Source organism: Hemicordylus capensis, chromosome 4, assembly GCF_027244095.1.
Source record: "Hemicordylus capensis ecotype Gifberg chromosome 4, rHemCap1.1.pri, whole genome shotgun sequence".
Lineage (NCBI taxonomy): Eukaryota > Metazoa > Chordata > Lepidosauria > Squamata > Cordylidae > Hemicordylus > Hemicordylus capensis.
The window spans coordinates 182,526,679-182,551,626 of record NC_069660.1 but is presented as its reverse complement, the minus strand read 5'-3'; the positions used below and the strand labels follow the sequence as shown (position 1 = coordinate 182,551,626).

Here is a 24,948-nt window from a genome sequence, read left to right as displayed (position 1 = left end):
AATATGTGCCTTGGAATCCAGATACCTGAAGAACTGCCGGCTCTGCCACATCAGCAGATCTGTGCACTGAAGTAATCTTCAGAGGTCCTTCTTTGGGTGATTCACCAGATGTGAAGCAGGTGGTAACTGGGGCCTTCTCAGCTGTGGTGCCCATTTATATAATGCTTTACCCAGGGAGGCTTGACTGGTGCTTACTTTGATGTTATTTTGGTGTCAGGTGAAGACCTTTTAATTTTCCCAGATAAAATCATTTTGTCCTGCCATTCTATTTTCTCTTTTATATTTATTTTATTAAGTTGCCTTAATTATTTGCTTGTTTTATTTTCTTAACATGTAAGCTGCCCTGAAAATATTTTATATTGAAGGGTGAGGTAGAAATTCATTACATAAAAATAAATGTATGCCTCCATGCTGCAAAAAGCTTCACCTGCTAATCCCTGAACATCAAGCCATAGTTAAAGACAAAGATGCAAAGGTCAGTTGAAGTGTTGGCAATGTGACACACAAAATTCCTAGTCTTAACCTTGGTTGGTGCTAATGGCCTATAGTGTTCAGGCTCTAACATTAGCTTCAATGTTGAAGGCATTGCTGCTGTGGTGTGCGTATTCAACCCATTATTATCTCTAGTAAAATATATTTTATTGATTTCTTTTGTAGTTATTTTAAAAAAAACGTGCAAAACCTCTTTGATCAGAAATGTCATTGGGGAAAAAGAAATGAGTGTGTACATCATGGACAACAATGCCTCTCTCATACCGCTTTCAGCTGTCTTAAACACTATAATCTATTTCCAGCCTCACCCTGAGTACAAGGTGAAAGAACAAAGTTGTTGACAGAGTTGATATCAGAGAACATTATAGAAAAGGTGAAACAATATCTATTACTGAATCAACATATCTTGGTGAAAGAGTGATGAATTACTTAAAATTCTTTACCTCCTTGATGCTTTTGTACTCGGATATGGCATGTAACAGACATGGGATCAATTAAAGGTAGGACCCGGCCTGCTTTGTACTCATATTAAAGGCCCTCCCACGGACTCTCCTTATATTAATGAGTCCCTGGGAGGCACAGGGCTTAGAAAACAAGAATCCCGCCCCCCTGCTTTCTGCTTAGCCAAGCTAGAGCCTTAACTCCCAACACAGTCTACCTTTGCAGAGCCATACGACTTTAAAGCAGTCATTTCTAAACTGTGTGCCATGCGTGGGGCTGGTGTACACCTTGCAACTGGCATGGTGAATCACACATTGTGCAGTTTTGCCGTTCTAATCTATTTTGTACAGTGTTTGAAACCCTCTTTTAAAAATGGACAATTGGGTTAGTGGGGTGGGGTGTCAGGTAATGACATAAGGGTTGCATTTGTATCAGCACAACTATCTTTTGGAGAGAATGAGAGTTGGGGGAGGCAAGATGGGGTGTAAAAACCGCAAGGTAAAAACAAGGAAAGATCTAGATAGAACTAGATTAGAACTAGATTTTTTAGTGGGGCGGGGAGCAGTACCTTTCAGCATCAATCAGGGGCGTAACTACCATTAGGCAAGGGGAGGCGGCTGCCTGTTTAAATTTGTATGACCAGTTGCTACCTGTTAGCTCAACCTATCTCACAGGATTGTTGTGAAGATAAAATGTGTTTTTATGGGAGGGATAACCATGTATAATACCCTAAACTCTGTGGGCGTGGAGTAAAAGTGGTATAAAAATGTAATGAATGAATAATTTTTAAAAAGCTGAATACTCACATTCCTCAATCTGACGTTTATTAAGATGTTGCAAACTGAGTGCATTGTTAAGAGATGCCTTGTATGCATATGTGCTGAAATAAAGTTGCACATTTAATTTAGGAACAAAAACTCAGGTTCTACCAAAGATAATTGTATCCTCATAACAGCAGTGTGAACAAGTTTACTTTATTCTATTCATCATAAAGGTACAGTGTCTTTAAATTCCTTTTGAATAACAGCACTAACTGAGATTGGTAACTGAGTGCTGTTCTCAGCTACTGAAGATGAAGGGGCTCCCCTGAAGGCCCCCTAGTGGAGAAACTTCAATTTTTAGTGCACTAAAGGGGCTTGAGTATGGTATGCAGCACTTTGACACCTAGTTGCAAATACAAAGAGAACCTTCAGCCGCACTGAGGGCAAGATGGCAGCAAGGGCAGAAGGTAGGAATAGAAGGAGACTGGCAAGGAAGGGCTGTAATGATTCCCTGCAGTACAGGCCTTCGGCTTGCTACCCAGATGTCTGACCTTTCTGTCCTCTTATGTCCTCCCACAGACAGAACACATACACCCACCCCATGCCAGATTCAGGCACAAACTAAGTAAGCCACAGTTTAAGGCCTCACATTATGAGGGGCCTCTTAATACCATAAAATGACTACATTTCAAGTATTACTTATTCGGCTGAAAAATAAAGGCGAAAGGAAGAAAATACTCCTAAAACAGACTTTATTGTTCTGATAAGACAAAAGTATATTTATATGGCTACACAATTATTGATCCTATTGAGTTTATACATCTGTTCAGAAATAACTGTAAGTCATTCGATCAGGGTCCAAATTACACCAATGCCTGGCAACACGGTTACAGGCCAGCATCCACCTCTTTAGACAAATGCTGCTGTAACTGTGAGCAGTGCAGTGAAGGGTGTGTGTGGGGTGAATGACGCACCAGGGGCAAGACTTCTGACCCCTTTGTACTGCTATGGGGTCTTTTAAGCTTGACATAGCTTAGAACCTCAGCAAGGGTGTAGCTGTAATTGAGTGGATGGGTTCAAAGAACCTGGGCCCCCAAGTTCCACCCCTCCCTACTTTCTTCATTATCTCCCTCACTCTGCTGGGGGGGGGCACCAGGGAGAGGGGTGAACATGGGCCCCCGCTCCCCTAGCTATGCCTCAGCATGTCATAATCCAACCCTGCATCCACCACCAATACCAGTTCCAAGGCTGACACTTGTATTCCTCTGTTCTTTTTCTTTCTGATGTTGAAGATTAATAAAGGACATTTTAATAGGAGGAGGGGCATGAAAGAGGGAAGTAGCTAGCAGCAGCCTGGTTTTCTCTGCCTGAGATAGCTGTGCTTCCTTGTTTTTATACCTAGCTGGGAACTCCATTTGAGAGGAGAAAGTTATGCTTCAATCACAAGGCATTATGTTTCTCTTTACACACAGACCTGTGCATACTTGCATGTTTGGACACTTACCTCAGACTGAGGAACAAGAAAGGTCTCTATAAGAAGAATGAATATGTATACTTAGTTGTTTACCAGTTATAATGGTTCTCAGAGTCACTTCTTGTGCTTATTTTTGTGGATCTTCTAAAAAGAACAAAATCTTGTTCTGATAATCTTCACACAAGTACAAAGGGAAATCCTGTTTCAAAAAGAAATGTTCTTAAGTGTGTGGAGGGAAATTTGATGAAGATAATAGATTAAAATTGGTTTCAAGGATTTCCTGTATGATTCCTGCTATACTTCCTGTATAGTATGATTCCAAAGAATATCCTGAGGGAAGACTGCTCTCCACTTATGTTGCTCTCCTCCTCCTTTCTCACTCCCAAAAGTATACATATGGAATTTCCTCAGATTCTATACAGAGTGCCTATTTTTTTTAGAACAGAAACATTTGTTCCAATACCTTTAATATAAATCTAGAGTTATTTTATTGTTCCAGAAAGGACATTTTTGTGTTTATGAAGGGAAACAAACATTATTTCTCTCACAGTTTCACCCATAGCTGCTGTCATTCAATTAGGTTGTTCTCTCTCTTTAAAAAAATAGTTTTTGGTTTTATTTGTGTTCCCTACAGCATGATTTTAAGCATGTTGATTTTAAGCATCCCCTATAGCATGATTTTAAGAGATCTTGGGGTCGTAGTGGACAGCTTATTGAAAGTGTCAACTTAATGCATGGCAGCTGTGAAAAAGGCTAATTCCATGCTAGGAATCATTAGGAAGGGGATTGAAAATAAAAATGCTAATATTATAATACCCTTATACAAATCTGTCGTGTGGCCACATCTGGAGTATTGTGTACAGCTTTGGTCACCGTATCTTAAGAAGGATATTGTAGAACTGGAAAAGGTGCAGAAGAGGGCAACCAAAATGATCAGGGGCCTGGAACACCTTCCTTATGAGGCTAGGCTACAGCATCTGAGGCCCTTTACCTTGGAAAAGAGGCGACTAAGGAGAGACATGATTGAGTTGTATAAAATTATGAATAGCGTGGAGAGAGTGGACAGAGATAAATTTTCCTCTCTCTCTCACAGTACTAGAACTAGGGGTCACCACATGAAACTGAAGGTTGGGAAATTTAGGCCCGACAAGAGGAAGTACCTTTTCACACAGTGCATAATTAATATATGGACTTCTTTGCCATGGGATGTGGTGATGGCCACCAGCTTGGATGGCTTTAAAAGGGGCTTAGACAGATTAATGGTGGACAGTCTATCAATGGCTACTAGTCTGGTGGCTGTAGGCCACCTCCAGCCTCAGAGACATGATGCCTCTCAATACCAATTGCAGGGGAGCAACAGCAGGAGAGAGGGCATGCACATACCTCTTGCCTGTGGGCTCCCCAGAGGCATCTGGTGGGCCACTGTGTGAAACAGGAGGCTGGACTAGATGGGGTTTGTGCCTGTGTTCTTATGTTCTTGTGTTCTTATGTTCTTGTGTTCTAACACGTATTTGGAATGGGAGCTATAGCTCAGTGGTAAAGTATCTGTTTTGCATACAGAAGGTCCCAGGTTCAATCCCTGGCATCTCTAAGTAGGGCTGGGAAAGATTCCTGCCTGAAACCTTGGAGAGTCCTTGCCAGTCAGTGTAGGCAATACTGACTACTGGACCAATGGTTTGATTCACTATAAGGCAACTTCTTGTATTTTCTGTGGGAATAAGATCCACTGAATTCACTGGGATTCCTATGTGTATGCACAACTGTGAAGCCTCCATTTTCTTTTGCTTGATATTTCTTTTTCATCTTTCTGGTGGAACAGAACTCCCTGCTGAGATCAAGGCAAGGGAGAAGACAGATTACACAGACACAGGAGTGCCTGTGTGTTTTGGGTGGAAAGGTAAAAGTGTTATATCATGTTGTTTCACCCTACAACCGCCCCCTCCCCTAACCTCCCCTAACCTCAGGACCCCTAACCTCAGGACTCCCCTAATTCTCAGAACTTTCTGTTTGTACTATTTGGCTAGAAGGGGAATCATCTGTTCAACAAGTGTGCCGATTTTTTTTACTGAATTCGTGAAAAAGGGTTATGAGGAGCAGAAGTTGAAAAGCAGGCATGAAACCTTAAGGCCACACTTGTGTCCTTCCCCGCTCCTATCTTTATAATGGCATTTTCTGCATCCAAATAGCGAAGCCCAGACTGATTCAGTTTATTTAAGAAAGGTTTCTTTAGATAGATAGTCTTCGCATAGGCCTCCTTAATGGGTTTGTCAAAGTAAATATGTTTTGAATTTCTACAAATTAAGCAAATTGCTTGTATGGTAATATCTAATTTGCATTACTCAGATCACTTGGCATGTTAATGAGGAGAAATGTGGTGAAGGAAGGGAGCGGGAGAACAGCCTCTGCCCTTGTTGTTAGTTCTGTCAGGGCTGGCGATATTATTATTATTATTATTATTATTATTATATTTTATTTTATTTTATTTTATTTTATTTTATTTTATTTTTTACATTTATATCCCGCTTTTCCTCCAAGGAGCCCAGAGCCTACATACTTGAGTTTCTCCTCACAACAACCCTGTGAAGTAGGTTAGGCTGAGAGAGAAGTGACTGGCCCAGAGTCACCCAGCTAGTTTCATGGCTGAATGGGGATTTGAACTCGGGTCTCCCCGGTCCTAGTCCAGCACTCTAACCACTATACCACACTGGCTCTATATTCATACATGGCTTCATATTAGGGGTGTGCAATTCGGGATTTTGCGTGATTCGGCTCGGACCCGAACCGAATCACCCCTGTTCTGTTTTGTGCCCGAATCTGGGTCACCCGAATCACCCTTGATTCGGTTCGGATTCGGATTTAATCCGAATCCGAATCCGAATCGATTCGGGGGGCTAAAAAGGGGCCCAGGGGCAAAATTTTGGGGTGGGGTGGTAGTGCCCAATGGGTAGAGTCTACCACCCCAATTTCAGGGGGATTGGGCAAAATCCTGATTTTTGGTGAATTTTTAAAGTTTTAGTGACTTTGGGGCAGTTCGGGGGCATAGCATGGGATCTGGGCAAAAGTAGTGGGGTGGGGTGGTAGTGCCTAATGGGTGCAGACTACCACCCCAATTTCAGGGGGATTGGGCAAAGGGCTGATTTTTGGAAAATTTCTGAAAATTTTATGTCTTTGGGGCAGATTGGGGCATATTGGGGCAGAAAGTGGGGGCTGGGGCAGAATAATGGGGTGGGGTGGTAGTGCATAATGGGTGGAGGCTACCACCCCAATTTCAGGGGGTTTGGACAAAGGGCTGATTTTTTGAGAATTTTTGAAGTTTTAGTGACTTTGGGGCAGTTTGGGGGCAGAAAGTGGATCTGCCCCAAAATAGTGGGGTGGGGTGGTAGTGCCTAATGGGTGGAGGCTACCACCCCAATTTCAGGGGGATTGGGCAGAGGGCTGATTTTTTGAGAATTTTTGAAGTTTGGGTGTCTTTGGGGCAGATTGGGGGCAGAAAGTGGATCTGCCCCAAAGGAGTGGGGTGGGCTGGTAGATAGTGCCTAATGGCTGGAGGCTACCACCCATCCCCAATTTAAGAGTGATTGGGCAGAGGGGTGAATTATGGTGAATTTATTTGTATGAGGTTTGTCTTCATAAGGTGAAGTGTGCTAAATTGATTACTTCCTCATATTATTCATAGTAAAGGAAAGTGTGAAAAAGTGAAAGTGGGGTCATGAGAGTTGTTTAATTGAAAAATAGCTCATTTGCTATGATAGAATGAGAATTCACAGCGGAGGGAAGGGTAAGTGCACCCTCCCGTGCCCTTTAAGTTGCCCCTCCGCCTTCAAACCTCCAAACCTGTAAAAGGGCCTCCAAACAGGTTCGTGCACATCCCAGTTTCTCTCTGTGATGAAGGAAAATGCAGCCTCATAGAATCAGCTCAGACACAAAGGGCTCTGTTTACATCGAACCTGTAGTCTCAATTGTTGTTACAGGCATCCTCCAACAACATCTGTATATGTAAAGCCTATGTTCCTATGGTGACCAGGCTTCAATAAGACAAAGCCAGAGACTCATATATGAATTGAAAGTAGCAGACTGGAGTAGCAGCACTAGCAAGTTTGACTCAGGAATTTCTCCCTCCCCCTCTGGACTCCCTCCACAGAATTTCACCAATCTGCCACAACCCCTTCCCCTCTCCAGTGCTCACATTTGGAAATCACTCAGAGCAGACCATACCCAATTGCCCAACACAGTTGTCAAACTCCCCTTCATTTAGCCTTGCAAAAGTGCGTGTTTTTTAAAAAGCCGAATTACTGGCAATGGCTCCTCTCTACACCGCAGGAGTAGCATCGGGGCATACAGAAACCACAGTTTTTTTAAAAAAGCTACTGCAAATAGAGGATTTTTTTTACCCCAGACATAATTCGGTCCAAGCTAGAATGCACAGCAGTAATTCAGGGGAAAGCAGAATCGGGTGTGTACTGTTCTCTGAGAACTTGCAGAGACATCGAGGTAAATACAGCTGATATGTGGACTCACACCCTCCATTCCAAAGGGGATGCAAGCTAAAAGCCATGTGTGTAAAAGTCCCTGGTGAAATCCTTCCATCCTCTCTGAGAAGGAGAAATGTCTTGAAAATAAAGGGTAACCATTACAGTTGAATGGCTTTACTCATGTCTCTGAGGTAGATAGGGGAACAGGCTCATTCACATAAGCCTTTGACAGTGGTCCCCTTTTCCCCGGTGGTAGGAGAGCCTCAGAACGGGTTATGGAGTGTGCATGCTTGAGATAGAACTGGACATGTGACTCTTTGTAGGCGTAGCTGCCTTCCAGTTCCAGTTCTGTCTCGCTCGGGACTAGACTGCTGTGGAGAGAGCTCTGTGTTTTGTCGAAACTACTCTGGTCTGTTAGTGTGTTTTTGCCTTTCCACTTCTCCTCTGTTTCTGCCCTGAGTCTCCTGTTTTGTTTCCCTCTTCTCCCCGTGTCCTCCTGACTCCTTCCTTTACAATTGTGCGAGGGGGGGAGGAGAGTCCATTCTGAATTCGGCTCCAAAGTGTTCCACAGTCTAAATTGTATTTTTTATTTCTGATTCGCTAACATTGGCTCTATTTAAATTGTGAGGAGTTTTGGTTTAGTTGCTGCGCTTTCGTCCTCAACATGGACATTTTGCACGTGGAGGAACTGCTGCAGGGTTCCCTCTCGGAGGCTTCCCAGTTGCCACAGTCCCTGAGCAACGGACGGGAAGATCCCTCCGCCCTCTGCTCTAATGCCGGTTCGGCTCTTGTCTCTACTGCTCCCCCCTCCGTAGCCCGGGGGGGTTGATTAGGGAGGCATCCGCTTCGGAGCCAGTACCATCTAAGGCTCTCAAAAAGACTAAGCATTTAAGGGAGCAGCCAACTAAACGTAAAAAGAAGCACAAGGAGTCCCTCGCTAAGGCGGAGGGGCACAAGCGCCTTAGTGAGCGCTTACTGATTCAGGCGGTTTGTCGCCGTTCTAAGGCAAAAACGGCGGGAAATGGCACAAAGAACAAAGAAGTCCGCAAGAAGCGTGATAATACTGAATTGGTGGCTCGGGGCCCGGTGGGCATGTTGCCGAGTGACACTACAGTACACAATGATCTTAAAGGTCGTTGCCCGGTGGGCATATTGGCGGCCGATGCCACTGTTCCAGGGGAATTTCTGCACAATGATATGGGGCAACCAGCATCCCCGGGGGCTGCTATTGACATCATTCAACCATCCACTCCAGTTCAAAGTGTGAGTACTGACCCTTTTTCACCAGCAGCCACACAGTGGCTGAGAGAGTTCTTCAGAAGGGAATTCATCTCAATCCAGCCCAATGCGTCCATTGAGAATGCCCCAGCAGAACCCCCTCAACCGGTTCCTAACATATCTGCCTCCAGGTGGAATCACAGGCGGCAGCCTAACAGGCGAGGTTCTGAGAGGTTACCATCATCATCGCCAGACTCTAGCCCCAGACGTAGGGCCATCCCAGTGTCTGAACTTGGCGCCTTCCTGCCCAGACCTTTACCTCAAAGACGCAGGAAAAGGCGCAGGCACTCCCCGGATTCTTCATCAGGATCTACTGGGTCTAGTGGGCACAAAATTCCCAAACTGCCGGCTCCGGTGGTGCCAGCAATACCAGTAATCCCTCCCCTGCTTCCTACCCCCAATCCTCAACCTGCTCGTCCCTGCCCACCTTCAGGACCTGGTTCGTCCTCAGGAGAGGGCTCTCCGCCCTTACCCGTTGAGCCCGATTCAGACAAGGAAGAAGGGGAACTCTCAGAGGAGGATATTCCTCCGCCCATACCTAACAATGCTAGGCTTTTTTCCTCAGCCGATTTCGAGGTCTTATTGACCAAGGCAAAGCAAATTATTAATGATGTTTCTACACCGGACCAGGAGGGCGCCACTCCCATGCTGGATCAACAGGTGTTCCCGGATTCCGAGGTGGTGAGTCCAACTGTCCCCTTTCCTCCATTATTCAAGAGGGTTTTATGTGCTGAATGGCAACGCCCGATGGCGTCTAAGCCAATTGGCAATATACCCCGGAAACATAATTTGGTGAATAGTGACATAACGAAGCTGCTTACCATCCCTAAGGTAGAACCTCCAGTGGCACAGCTGGTGTCCGGGGCAATTGTGCAGGCCGAGGGGCAGGAACAACTAAAATCACAGGAGGAGAGACGTTGTGAGTCTTTACTCAAAAAAGTTCATGACGCCACTGCTTCCACAATTAGAATTGCTACCACAAACTCTATCTTTGCCAGAGCTTCCCTGCTCTGGACCAAGGAGCTTGTGAAGATGGTGCCCCCAGAGTTGCCCAAACTCCGCCAGGGAATTAATAAGATGGCTAAGGCGGCAGCCCTGATGGCGGACTCGAGCTTGGACAGAATCCAGCAATCGTCTAGGGCTATGGTGGCAGGGGTGGCCATACGTAGGGCGCTTTGGCTCAGGGTGTGGAATGTTGACTATAAATCCAAGTTGGCTCTGATTTCTGCTCCTTTTACAGGAGGGAACCTGGAACCGGTGCTGGTAGAGTCCTGGGACAAGAAGAAAATAATGCCTTCTGCCTGTAAGTCTTCTCGGGTTTTTTTTCGAGGCTCCACATGATCCTTTCGTCCCTTCAGACAACAGTTCACTCAGCCCTTCCACACCTATAATCAGGGCTTTGCCTCCAGGGACTCAAGATCCTACCAAACCAGAGGAACTGGCCGCTTCCAGTGGAGACAGAGCTACAGAGGCACTACCAGAGGGTCTACTCCAAAGTCCTTCACGCCGCCAAGCGGCTACAAGAAACAATGACGCCGCTCCTGTGGGAGGCAGGCTGGCAGACTTTGTCACCACCTGGATGCCTACAGCCGCCGACGATTGGGTCCTGGATGTGGTGACAAACGGCTACACCATCGACCTATTAGCTGTCCCCGACCAAAGATTTGTTCCCACTCCAAAGTCTTCCGTTCTGGCCAAACATCTTCGGATGTTGCAGGCAATTCAACATCTTCTTCAAATGAGAGCGATAGAGCCGGTCCCTCCTTCACAATTTTTTCAAGGCACTTACTCCATTCTGTTCCTGGTGCCGAAAAAAGATGGCTCCTGGTGAGCCGTTTTGGATTTGAAGGCCTTCAATCGGTACGTGTCAAAGAAAAAGATTCAGATGGAATCCCTTCAAACCATCAAAGAGGCCATCCAACCAGCGGCCATAGATCTATCCGAGGCGTATCTGCACATCCCAATCTGCCAGCGGTCGCGACAGTACCTCAGGTTTGCTTACGATGGGAGCCATTTCCAATACCGGGCCCTCCCGTTCGGACTATCCTCCGCTCCGAGGGTCTTCTCCAAGGTCATGGTGTCCCTGGTCTCTCACCTGCGACTCATGGGAGTACATATACATCCGTACCTTGACGATCTGCTCGTGAGAGCCAGATCAAAATCACAGGCAACCTCCGATATCAGGACCACCCTACAAGCTCTCGAAGCTCACGGCTTCATTGTCAACAACCAGAAGAGCCACCTTGTACCTACCCAACGAATAGTGCACTTGGGGGCTCTGTTCGACACTGTACAAGGGACAATATCCCTCTCACAAGAACGAAGGGACCGGATAAAGCAACAACTACAACCCCTCTTATCACAAAGGGAGATGGACGTCATGACCCTCTCACAGGCGCTCGGATCGATGATGGCGTGCCTGACCTGCACTCCGTGGGCCAGATGGCATTCCCGTTCCCTTCAGTGGCTACTCCTGCCATGGCAAGACCACATAATGGCGGGCAAGAGGACGCTCATCACGATTCCTCTCCACGTTCAGAGGTCCTTGGCCTGGTGGTTCTCACCAGCCATGTCGAAGGGCCATTTACTGGAGGACCCATGCAAGATAGTCATGACAACGGATGCCAGTCTCTCCGGTTGGGGAGCACATTGTCAAGGTCAGTTCGCGCAAGGAGAATGGCTACCGGAGGAAACTCGGCGTCCCATCAATTGGCTGGAACTACGAGCCGCCCGTCTGGCACTTCTCAAATTCCAACATCTCCTCTTACACCAGCACGTTTTGATACGGACAGACAACGTGACAGTGAAGGCTCACATCAATCGGCAGGGGGGCACCAGGTCTCGTTCTCTGATGGACGAATCAAACCTCCTGTTCAGTTGGGCAGAAGCCAGCCTCCTTTCCCTCTCAGCAGAACACCTAAAAGGGGAGGAGAACCATCTAGCGGACTGGCTGAGTCGCACAGCTCTGGATCTGGGGGAATGGTCCCTCCATCCAGAGGTCTTTGCCCAGCTGTCACTTCATCTCGGGCAATCAGTGGTGGATCTATTTGCTTCAGACAGCAATCATCAACTACCACGGTACTTCACCAGATATCAATCTCACCTGGCAGAGGGGACGGATGCTCTTCTTTCACCCTGGCTGGAGGGACTGATGTACGCCTTCCTTCCAATACCAATAATCATGAAGGTCCTCAGGAAGACGATTCAAGAGAAAGCAGATCTCATCCTCGTGGCCCCTCATCGGCCCAGATGGCCCTGGTTTTCCACGGTAGTCGAGCTAGCCATCGGAAGTCCGTGGAGCCTACCACTCCGTCGAGACCTTCTGCGCCAGGGTCCGCTTCTTCATTCGGAACCCAACTGGTTCCAACTGTGCACCTGGAGATTGAGCGCTCGAGGTTAGCAGCTCGGGGCTATTCAGGACCCGTTTTGGACACATTACTGGCTTCCAGGCGAGCATCCACCCATCGCATCTACCAGGCAACGTGGGCAGCTTTTCATAGATGGGCAACAAAGATCCAAAGGGATCCCTTAAAAGCCGGGGTTCCGGACGTTCTGGCCTTCCTTCAGGATGGATTGAAACTTCACCTGCGCCCATCAACCCTATGTCGACAGGTCTCGACCCTGGCCTTGATCCTGGACCTTAACTCGGCCGACCAACGCACACTCCATCCTCTCATTACGAGGTTTTTACGAGGAGCCACAAATCTTGCTTCTCCTACAATCAGGTGTTTTCCCACATGGAATCTGAACAAGGTGCTGAATGCACTAACCAAGCCACCTTTTGAACCCATGGCCTCTATACCGTTGCAGGTCCTGTCTTATAAAGTGCTGTTTTTGGTAGCCATTACATCGGCTCGAAGGGTATCCGAACTGGGAGCCTTGTCCGTCAAGAAGGAATTTTGCACCTTCCAAGATGATGCGGTTATTCTGAGAGTGGACGAGACCTTCATTCCGAAGGTTAATTCCATATTCCATATTCCATAGGTCACAGGTCATTGTTTTGCCATCCTTCTGTCCTTCCCCGTCTCATAGGAAGGAGAAATTATGGCACAAACTGGACATCCGTAGGGCATTACGTATTTACCTTAAAAGGACCAAGGATATCAGAAAGACAGACTCCCTATTCGTGTCCTTTTATTCTCGGACAATAGGGAACAGGGTTTCAGGCTCCACCCTAGCGGGTTGGATACGGGCTTGCATTAAACTGGGTTATTCGTCCCTGCATTTGTCCCCTCCTGTGGGGGTGACAGCTCACTCAACCAGGAGTGCCGTAACATCTGCGGCCTTTTCTGCCCACGTTCCGTTATCAGAAATCTGCAGGGCGGCGACATGGTCCTCAGCCTCGCCATTTATCAAACATTATAAAATATCGGAATTCAATGAACGGCAGGTGGCCTTTGGTCGCACAGTTCTTCAACAGGTCTTATAAAGCATCCTTCCCACCCGGGACTATGTTCGTAGCTTGGGCATGTCCCATTCTGAGGCTCTCCTACCACCGGGGAAAAAGGAACATTGGTTCTTACCGTGAAGGGTTCTTTTTCCTGGTGGTAAGAGAGCCTCAGCCCCGCCCGGATGCTTACCTGCCTTGGGTGGGGTCTGTTTTTAGGGGTCACACAGACGGCTCTCTGGGCTGCTTAGCACCCTTTTCTGATTTCTATCCATGGCTTTTACTGTTACTGTCGTGTTTATGATTGTGAATGTTTTCTCCCTTAGTTGTGTTTCTTCCATACAGTTTTTAAACCATGGGAGCCCTTAAGGGCATTCAGAGCTCTCCTACTCCAACTCCAACTCATAAGTTCTTCGCTCAACATTCCTGGAACTGGAAGGCAGCTACGCCTACAAAGAGTCACATGTCCAGTTCTGTCTCGAGCATGCGCACTCCATAACCCATTCTGAGGCTCTCCTACCACCAGGAAAAAGAACCCTTCATGGTAAGAACCAATGTTCCTTTCTCCATTTTGCTTTATCTTATTTATTTATTTGCATTTATATTCTGCTCTTCTTCTAAGGAGCCCAGAGTACATGGTTCTGTTTATCCTCAACAACTCTGTGAGGTAGGTTAGGCTGAGAGATAAGTGAGAGCCCAAAGTCACCCAGTGAGTTGCATGGCTGAATTGGGTTTTGAACTCAGGTCTCCCCAGTCCTAGCCCAACACTGTAACCACTTCACCATGCTGGCTCTCAATTTTACCTCATAACTGTAGGCTTCAGTGTTTGTAGTTGACTTTTACCACACTCCAGCCTTGTACCTCATAAAGGGTAAACACTGCTAAGTTCCTTGAAAGGGTCAGAGGGCCCTGGACTTTTCAGTTAGCATGCTACATGCAAGCAATAGTCTTTCATATAATATGCTAATTGAATAGGTTTTCTAAAACAATTTTTTGTGCCCCATTTGTAATGTGAGCTGACAGTTTGAATTTCCTAAGAAAATAGGATCCTTGTCTGATTCTCCCAGATTTTCTGATTTAAGTATTCCAGTTAACCTCCCTTTTGTTTGTTTTTAATAGAACTAACTGGGATGGGGAAAATAGATGTGAGAGAGCTGCAACATAACTGATATTCTAAATACCCAGCTAGATGGCCCATCATGATTTCCATTTACTATCATTAAGCTAAATTGGTTTCCTGGGAGATGTCCCAGTTAAGTGGATTTCCTGATTAAGTGCTTCCCGCTTAACTGGAATAGACTATAAGGGATGTTCAACAAATGTTCCTTGCTTTTGCTTCTACTTTGTGTTGTGTGTTTAGAAAATGGGGATTTTCAATTTCCCTGGACATACTAAAACAAATGACAGCAAATTGCTATTGAAATACATTGCTTCCTTTTGAAGGGCCCCTGGAACACATTACATTTAAGAATGACCATTCAAATGCATAAAACCCTAGGTGATTGATTGTTACAGGTTGCTGTTTAGGGACTGTCCACAAATGGCCAAAGAAAAAATAGCCTCAGAATAAAAAGCATCTTATTAGAAAACAATGTAGTTCACTGTCTGTTCTGAAAAGCTTTATCATTCAGAATGACCATTCCAGTGTACTGGAATTAGTTGGATCCTGATCCCTGTCCTTCATGGCTCAGAATAAAGCTGTAAAAAGGATAAAGCCTTCTCACTGGTCGCATTAGGCCACCTGCTGACGGTTGTTTGTCCATTTTAAAATGTATATGTCACTTTTCATCTCAGAAAGGACCCTCAAAGTAGCAAAAAAAAATATTTACAATATATTTACAACATATTTACAATAAGGAGTCAGTGGAAAAATAAGATAAATTAAATCTTAATTTCTTTCTGAATTGGATATTTCTTCAGGTTTGCAAATGCAAATTATGTTTCGTTTGTTGCTCTACTGTTAGATTCCTCTTAATCTGATAGCTAGTGAAGTGAGCTTTCTGGATGTATATAATTGTTATGAATTACCCCAAAACAGCCTTGACAGAAGCAGAACCTCATTTTAAAAAAACACCTAAAAAATTAAGACTGGTTCTATGCACTCGTATTTGAGAAAAGAGCCATTGAGCTCAGTGAAAATTTTCAAAAAATACACATAGAACTGTGCTAGAATCCTTGTAGTCACCAACTAGAGACAGACAGTATTTTTAAGGAGAGTTGGTGATGGTACGACAAAGGCATCTTTGCCTGTGCTGGTCACACTAACGTCTTTTACAGCAATTTGAGGTGATACAAAAATCTACAAACCATGTGTGATCAGAGATTATATTGGGATGAGAATGTAGACTGTGGGTAACCTCTTATCACACCACCACCTTCAGCCTCTGAAAAGAACTTTTGACTATATCTGTAGTCTTATGCCTCCTTCCCTTATTTTCCCCTGTAACATTTCAAGATAGATAGCCCCAAGCATGAGAGCAATAGCTATTCTCTTATCTCTGTGATAGTACACTGCTCTATTGCAAGTTATAGGGTTGCAGTCATTGTGGAATTACTTTAAACAAATTGATAATGCTGAAAATTTTAGGGTAAATAGATTGAATTTGGTTTGTTTCCTCTGCAGCAAATGGTTTGGGATAATTAGGAATATAGGAAGCTGCCTTCTACTGAGTCAGACCACTGATCCCTCTAACTCAGTATTGTCTACCCAGACGGGCAGCAGCTTCTCCAAGGTTACAAGCAGGAGTCTCTCTCAGCCCTATCTGGAGATCCTAGGGAGGGATCTTGGAAGCTTTTGAATGCAGGTGCTCTTCCCAGAGTGGCCTCATCCCCTAAGAGAAATATCTTACAGTGCTCACAGGTCGTCTCCACACGTCTCCCATACAGATGCAAACCAGGGTGGACCCTGCTTAGCAAAGGGGACAATTAATGCTTGCTACCACCATCATAAGCATCTGGGAAGGAGAATGAGGATAAGAAGCCATTAAATATTCTTTAAGGACAGATTTTTACTATAAATGTATATTGGTGTTATACCAGAATAACTGTCGTGGTGTCTCCCCCGCCCCAACTCTGAGAGAGAGAGAGAGAGAGAGAGAGAGGAGAGAGAGAGAGAGAGAGAGAGAGAGAGAGGGAGAGAGACAGAATAATGGGAACTAACTGAACCTGCACAGAGCATCTGTGCGGTAGTACTCTGAGCCTGTGGCATCCCCCCTCTCCTCCCATAACTCACTCTCCCCACCCCCACAACTTGCTCTCTCTGTCTGCCTCCCTCCAAAACTCTTTCCCCCACAACCCTCTTGCTCGTGCGCTCTGCCCCCACAACCCTCTTGCTCACTCGCTCTGCCCCCCACAACCCTCTCGCTCTCACGCTCTGCCCCCACAACCTTCCCTCTCACTCGCTCTGCCCCCCACAACCCTCTTGCTCGCACACTCTGCCCTCTACAACCCTCTTGCTCATGCACTCTGCCCCCCACAACCCTCTCACTCATGCACTCTGCCCCCCACAACCCTCTCACTCACGTGCTCTGCCCCCCACAACCCTCTCGCTTGATCTCCCCCCCAACGCGTCCCTCATCCTTGGCCCACTGGCGGCTGCTTTCCTTCAGCCTGCCAGCAGCCACTCCCCCTCGGCCCACCGGCCCGGCCGGCAGTAGCCACTTCTTCTTGGGCTGCTGGCCAACCTGGCAACAGCCGCCTAAACCCGTGCCCTCTTCTCGGGCCACTGGCCAGCCTGGCAACAACCACCTCCTCAACCCAGGCCCGCCTCCTCCTCCCGCCTCCTCCCTCCTGAGGCCGGTGGGGCTTTGCCCACCGGCCAGGCTTCTCCTGAGGCCGGCGGGGCTTCTCCCCCACTCCCCGCCAGGCCGCTTCTCCCCCTGCTGTCACCACGCCTCCTCCTAAGCCTGCCAATGGCCTCCTCCAGGCGGCGGGGGTTTGCCTGCCACCCAGCTCCCTCCCTCCCTGCCTGCCAGCCAGCCAGGCGGCCATATTTGGGCAGCCATGCTGCCTCTGCGTCCCCTCCTAAGCCCGTTGTCTGTCCTGGTGTTGAGCAGCAGCTCCGACCCCGCCTTTTCATTGGTCATGGCTGCAGCGGGGGCGGGGCCTGCCAAACATCCCCACGCATCCCCACATCCTCACGCAGTTCTTTCGGCTGTAAGATAATTAAATATATAGATTGTAGTTTGGTGGAGAGCTGAGTTTGCTGAGACTTCTCTGTGAATAATGCCTAGATTTTCTCACAGAACTTAGGAACATAGGAAGCTGCCATATACTGAGTCAGACCATTGGTCTGTCTAGCTCAGTATTATCTACACCAGGCCTGCACAACTCAAATGACCTGGCGGGCCAAAACCAACCGTGACTTGGTTCAATTCCTAGGGTGCTGATTATTAGAGTAACACTTAATATCAATCAATCAACCAATCAACCAAATTAAAGAGAAATGAATTAAAAATGAATTAAAAATGAATTTAATCAATATTTAACTTTTGATGTTCTGGCAGGCCAAGATTGATTTAAATTAATATGAAATAAGTTAAATTGAAATTCATTCTAATAATATAAATATTATACAATCTGTACAAAATACATAATAAAATGCATTGTTCTTCCTTTCCACCTCTGCCAAATCATCACACAAAACATGGAAGAGAACTTCTTCTCATAATTTTGGAAAAGAAGGGAGAAGGGGAAAGAAAGATGGAAAGGATGCAGCAGGAGGCTTGGCTTGAGAGAGAGAGAGAGACTTAACTGTGCAGGTGCACCTTGCAGTTGGGAAGCAACGCTGGGCCAAATGGCAGGCCCGAGTGTTGCTCTGGTTTCTGCCGCTGTGTGCCACTGCTGCCATGAGGAAGGGTAAGGAAGAACACCTACACCCCCGCAGCCATCTCCTCAGCCGCACAGCGGCTGGAATTTTTTTTTTTGGGGGGGGGAAGCAGCCGGGGGAGGAAGGGGAAATAGCCCCGGGGGCCAGGAAAAAAGGCCTCGCGGGCCGCATCCGGCCCCCGGGCCGCATGTTGTGCAGGCCTGATCTACACAGACTGGCAGCGGTTACTTTCTCCAAGGTTGCAGGCAGGAATCTCTCCCAGCCCTATCTTGGAGAAGCCAGGGAGGGAACTTGGGACCTTCTGCTCTTCCCGGAGTGGCTCCATCCCCTAAGGAGAATATCTTACAGTGCTCACACTTCTAGTCTCCCATTCATATGCAACCAGGGCAGACCCTGCTTAGCCAAGGGGACAAGTCATGCTTGCTACCACAAGACCAGCTCACCTCTTGGAAACTTCAGTTTCCAAGATTCCCAGAACAGAAGTAACAAATATTAAGCTAGTTTGAAGCCTGTATACATACGCTAATGCATGATAGTGAGACAAAGGAAAAACTAGGTAGGTTCCTGGATTCCTCAAATCAATGTAGAAGACTGCATTGTTTGAGAAGAAAGGATTTAGCCAGTGGAAAGTATGAAGTCAAGTGCCAGTTCTATTTTGTCAGAAATGAATCAGCTGTGCAATATATGATAGAAAAGCAAGTGGCAGTATGACTCTCTGCCACACAATATAGCCATCCATTAGAAATAATATTAGTTTGTCTCTATAAGAAGTCTTGAGGAGGTAAGATTACAACAAAAGGATATTATTTCTATTTATTTTAATTCAATTTCTATACCTTCCAAAAATGGCTCAGGGCGGTTTACACAGAGAAATAATAAATAAATAAGATGGACCCCTGTCCCTAAAGGGCTCACAATCTAAAAAGAAACACAAGGTATACACCAGCAACAGTCACTGGAGGCACTGTGCTGGGGGGTGGAAACAAGTGCAGTACAATGTACTTTCACAATCTTGTTTTGCAGGATTTTTGTGTAACTAGGAACAATTATTTCCCAATGGTAGTTCTGTCAGTCAGTCATCTTTATTTGGTCAATTGACCAGCAAAACAAACAAATAAAACAACAGCACAAATCATGAGATACATTCAAACAACCCCACAAATCCCACCATGCACCAGGCAACTCCGAATTCTACTAGCAATGTACAGTAACAGAACTTTGCCACTGAGTATGAGATACAAGAGTCTTTGTCTTCAAGTAAGAAGTTCACTAAGAGATCATTAGAAATACAAGAACAACCAAGACAACCAGCACGCCGAGACAGCAAAGGTGCAATTAAACGTTTCCTAACATCTTTATAGAATTCACAATAAAGTAAAACATGAGCAACCGTCTCGATCTCATTAGCATTAGGGGCATAACTATGCCTCTATCGGCCACGATGGAATCTGCCTTAAAGTAAAACAGATGGCAAGGCATTAAAGTTGGCGCTAGAGAAGGCCCAACAAAACTTAGAAAAGGTGATAGGGCCTATATAGGTTTGGAAGGAGAGCTGTCTCATTCTGTAGCTCGATGTCGAAAAGGCATTGGCATACCAGAGCCTTTGCTTTCCGAAAGCCCAGCTCCAGCAGGTGTTCAGAATCTAAACCTATCAAAAACAATTTGAGAAAACAAGGTATTAGGCCTACTGGCTGCAAATGAATTTTCAGCCAATAGTTAATGGTAATGCTCCAGGCCCTGGTTTCCACCTTTGGAAGCCCTGCTTCTTGCCGCAGCACTGCATTAGCAGTACATTTGGGAGTATTAAACAGGGCTCTGAGAAAACCTGATTGAATTCTTTCTAATACAGTAAAATTATTATAAGGGCCCAATTGGGCTCCATAAGTGAGCTGTGACAGAGATTTAGCTATGAACAACCTGATGGCCGAATTTTAATTCTAAATATGGTTACTTGGAAGAAGCTTCACTGGAAATTAATTGGGTTCTAGAGCCAAACAAGAAATTGGGCCACTGCCAAACTCATATACATTGAAGTGGGGTGGGGAGCCATTTAAAGTGCAAGATGGACAGGTAAGAGGGGTGATCTGAATTCTCCCCCTTCCTGTACCCCACTCCCCTGCAAACATGCTTCACTCCCACTCTTTTTCTCCCAGTGGGACTGAACTCTGAGACCAGAAGTAATCCCTGCCAGAAAAGGGGAGAAGCAGTTTTGTGGGGGAAGTGCCACAGGACTCTGTGGGCGTCAGGAGTAAAAATTGACTTGATGGCACACTTTAGGGGATGTGGAGGCCCTGGACTTCTGCCCGGAAGTCCATGAGGAAGAGTGCCTCTGGTCAGTTCTCAACTCTATGGTAGGAGCCTGTTTCTAATGACAAATCTAGGCAGAACAAGACATGAGAGCCAGGTTCCCTGAGGGTTGAAATGTTTCCACTTCCCTGATGTGCAAGATACAAACCCTTCGGGCATCCAGTATTTATTAATAAGAACTCAGAGGCCTTCTGGAATGTGATCTGCATGTCTAGCTCTTTTGAACAGCAATTACCATTTGCCCTTTCTCCCCTGGCTGGAGTGGAAGATAATCATCCTTACTATGGATCTTTCTATTTTGAGATTCTTATGCATTCATTTTCTGTTCTCCTCATTCATTATGCTGTAACCTTAGAGGTGCAGGGTTGTTCTATGGAGGTGTGTGTGTATGTTCCTCCCAGTACCATCCCTATCCCATGGTGTGCCTTGGTAGAGTTGGGAGGCAAGCAGTTATTCAACAACTTGATCCAAAAAACTGCAAAACAGGAGGCTATGTTATATAAGCCCCATAATCCTGAATTAATTGTAAATTGTTTTTCTGTATGATTTTTGTTTCCCTTGGATTCTGTTTTGTGAATGTATGGAGGCTTTCTTCCTGCTGTTTTTTAATTTGCCTGTCCCTGCCCTTAGGCTGAAGGGCGTGGCTGACTGAACTGTAGGATGGTTGTTTTGTACCACTGCCAGATCCTGAAGACTGGTTTTCATTGCTACAGCACAGAAGCCCTATTTAGACAGTATGTTGTGCATACAGGTCTCTGTATTCATGTACATGTTTGTATGAGAATGACTTTCACAGCCCCTGGTGGTGCAGTGGTAAAACTGCCGCCCTGTAACCAGAAGGTTACAAGTTTGATCTTGACCAGGGGCTCAAGGTTGACTCAGCCTTCCATCCTTCCAAGGTCGGTAAAATGAGTACCCAGAATGTTGGGGGCAATATGCTAAATCATTGTAAACCGCTTAGAGAGCTCCGGCTATAGAGCGGTATATAAATGTAAGTGCTATTGTAAGTGCTATTTACATTGTGTCCATTTAAAAGTAAATCTGAGTATAGGCCTCTCAAATGTAAGGTATGGATAGAGAGTGTACTACCGTATGTGCCTTGACCATAATGTGAGAATAACTGCACACGTGCCTGGAGAGCAGGTCCTATTTCTGGTGTGAGGAGGCCATCTACCCTTTTAGGCCAACGCCAGAACCCTTTTTACAGTCTTATGAGCTGTTGTGTCTTCTTTTAGGTCATAGCTAAGTAAGATGAAGGGAGGATTGGCTTTTCTATCAAGAAGCATTCTGTTGTGTGAGGCCCTTCTGCAGTCTGTAGTGAAAGTGACGAAATGCAGATTTTCCACTCAGAGAGAAAGAAGGGCGGTGTGTGTGTGTGTGTGTAGAGACTACTCTCCCCTCTCCTACTGTATCTATATGCCTGAAAGAGGACACAACATTAAGAATTCTGACGGTAGCCTAAAGGGATAGGTGACGTCCTACCACCGTAAGTGGAACCTGCCATGAATTGCAACAGGTTTTATGATAACAATCTGGTGTTAAGTGCTTAAATGTAAGATAATAATCTGGGCCCTCCCCAAGGCAAAAGCATCCTTAATTGCTAAATCAATAGTTCTTCTGAGGCCTGGATGGCACACAGCTAGCTGCCACTAAACAATAAATAGTGTATTCTCCCTCTGGACCCCGTTGCTATGGAAAATGAGTGTATGGTCATTATCAGCTTGAATCCTAACTTCACTTGTATGTTTTTTCACATGAGCAGTAAGTTCTGTCTTAGACTGACAGATGTAGAGCCATATGCGGTTAATATTTCTATGAACAGTGTTTGTATAAATAAAAATAGACAATTTAAAAGGGGGTATAGGCTATATTTTTGGAATGATTTGGGGATGGATATATCCAGTCTTAAGTAATATATGTACCCCTCATTGCTTTTCAGGAGAGGGTTTCCCAAGGGTGTGTATGTGTGTTTTAGACAAGCTCTCCCTCTTATTTATTTATTTAATTGATTTTTATACCGCCCCAAACCAAAGTCTCAGGGCGGTTTTTCCTTTTGAATGGATATGCTTTCTAGAAAACAAAACATAATGCAGGTGGAATGGTGGTGATATGCTGAGCCTAGATTATTTACCTATGGCCCAAAATAACATCTCTTTATTTGCAAGTATAGTAGCCTATTATTGTACAGTACTGTACATTTAAAAACCAATTATTATTTATAGTGATAAATAGTTTGTGGGTTGGTGAAAACAGAGCAAATAAAGATAAAACCGGGATGATGGTGGACTGTACTGGCAGTCATTGGGTAAAGTAGCCTTTTGAAATAGTACCATTTGATTGCAAAATTTAAATAATTAAGGAACTAACTTCCCAGAGAGCCCTCCCAGGTCCATTCCTTATTATGCTTCTATAAAACATGCCTTCTTTATACTCACTGGCTGGCTTACATCAGGACAACATTTACTAGAGGAAGCTGTAGTGAAATTTAGGAGTCCTTTAAATGACTTGCCTAGCAAGCATTAGGTTGCCGGTTTGACTCCCCGCTGGTATGTTTCCCAGACTATGGGAAACACCTATATCGGGCAGCAGCGATAAAGGAAGATGCTGAAAGGGATCAGATGGCAATGGTAAACCCCTCCTGTATTCTACCAAAGAAAAACCACAGGGCTCTGTGGTCGCCAGGAGTCGACACCGACTAAGTGGCACACTTTACCTTTAGAGTCTTTACCTGCTAAATGGGTAAAGAAGCACCTTTAAAAAGTGGTGATTCTCTTTATTCAGCAGGGCGAGAGTAACTGGCCCTATCCACCCCCAACACAGTGCCCCTCCAGTGACTGTAGCTGGTATCTAACATGTTTCTTTTTAGATTGTGAGCCCTTTGGGGACAGGGATCCATCTTTATTTATTTATTACTCTATGTAAACCACTTCACAAACTTTTGTTGAAAAGTGATATATAAATATTTGTTGTAGTAGTAGTAGAATAACCTCTGAGTAGTACTATTCAGTAATTTAATCAAGATTTCAGGAACTTTTCTTTATTGCTACATTGTTTAATATTTTTATGTAATAGCTCGGGGGCAGCACTGCATGCTTTGAACTCAAAAAGTTCCAAAGCTGGTCACGGGAATCTCCACTTAAAGGATCTCAGGTGGTAGGACTGAGAGAGACTTCTCCTTAAGAGCCTGAAGAGTTGCTGTGAGTCAGAGCAGACAGCACAGATTGATTTTGTGGTTTTTATTGTGAATTCATGATGTTTATTTGTGTGTGTATATACATATAAATTTATTTATCATATTTATATGCCACCTGATATGTGTATCTCATTTGAATTGATACTCTTTCTTGAAAACCAAACGTAATGGCAAACCAAATGTAAAATCCATTTATTTATGGATTATATGATATTTATTTGTACATACTGTATATTTATCTGTGAACCTATTCCTGGGTTACTAAGCAGGATATGCATTTTAAAAATAATTATTAAAATGTTACTGCAGCATATCTTTAGGACATGAAAAATAAAATATAGCAGTATTTAAATATAGTTCACATATTCTCAGAAGTTAGAACTCTTATTTTAAGTTTGGAGTCAACTTGCATTAAAACTTTTTCTTCTCCAATGTTTTCCTTTATTATTTGGAAAGGGGGGGGGGAATAAAGAGTAGGGTCTGGGTTTTGCCAGAAGAGGGCGTTCTCATCTTGCTGCAGCTCCAGCCAACCATTTGTTTCATCAAGTCTGCTAAGGTAGCTGTAATACAATAATCTACAGTATAGTTAAGGCCCCATAGGATTTTCTGGTGACCCAGCTAATGGTAGAATTAAAACAAGTGTGGCACAGGCAGGACTTAACAACTGTATTTTCAAAGTCTTGTAGAATGGGAGAAAAGTAGTTTTTGCTCTCTTTTGTGTGACAACCCATCAAGTATTTTAAGAGTTCTGTCCTGTCTCCACTCACTCTTCTCTTTTCCAGGCGAGACAAACCCAGTTCCTTCATCCTGTCCAAACAGAGTTCCCCTCCCCGCATTCGACACCTTACTAAACTGGGCCATTTTAACACTCGATATCCTTCTTAAAGTGCAGCACTCAAAGCTGAATACAGTACTCCTCTTGATGAGGACTGACTAGTGTGGGTTAAAATGGAACTATTACTTCTTGTAACTTGGGCATTATGGTTCTATTAATGAAGTCTAAAAATGCATTAGCCTTTTTTTGCCACTCTACGCTGCTGACTCATGTTCCACTTGTAAGCTGCCCCGAGCAGTAATGCACTGGATAGGCGGGGTATAAATATTTTAAATAATAATAATTCCACTTGTGATTGTCTGCAATCCCAAGACCTTTTCCATATGTGACTGCCAAGCCAGATGTCCCCCATTCAACGCCCATGCATTTTATTTATTTTTTTATTTTTTGCCTAGGTGCAGAACTTAGCATTTGTCTCTGATGGATTTTTCATCTTTCAGCCCAGGTTTCTATTCTATAAAGGTTATTAGAACTTGTTTC

General features: G+C 45.0%; 1 protein-coding gene across 10 annotated transcripts in view; it reads left to right on the top strand.

The window, feature by feature from the left end:
* Positions 1–2,036: 2,036 nt before the first annotated feature.
* Positions 2,037–24,948, top strand: part of MAJIN (membrane anchored junction protein) — a 58,713-nt gene continuing 35,801 nt past the window's right edge. For 3 of the 10 annotated variants that reach the window (XM_053250971.1, XM_053250970.1, XM_053250969.1), the window contains exons 1-2: positions 3,505–3,556; positions 4,988–5,065. In XM_053250971.1, coding sequence (XP_053106946.1) covers positions 3,523–3,556; positions 4,988–5,065 — 112 coding nt within the window. In that variant the 5' untranslated portion in view covers positions 3,505–3,522. Of the gene's footprint in view, positions 2,162–2,858; positions 3,221–3,504; positions 3,557–4,987; positions 5,066–9,562; positions 9,600–10,158; positions 10,222–18,057; positions 18,163–21,867; positions 21,927–24,948 lie in introns of those variants that run through there. The other 7 variants (XM_053250973.1, XM_053250976.1, XM_053250975.1 and 4 more) reach the window with 7 other exon arrangements.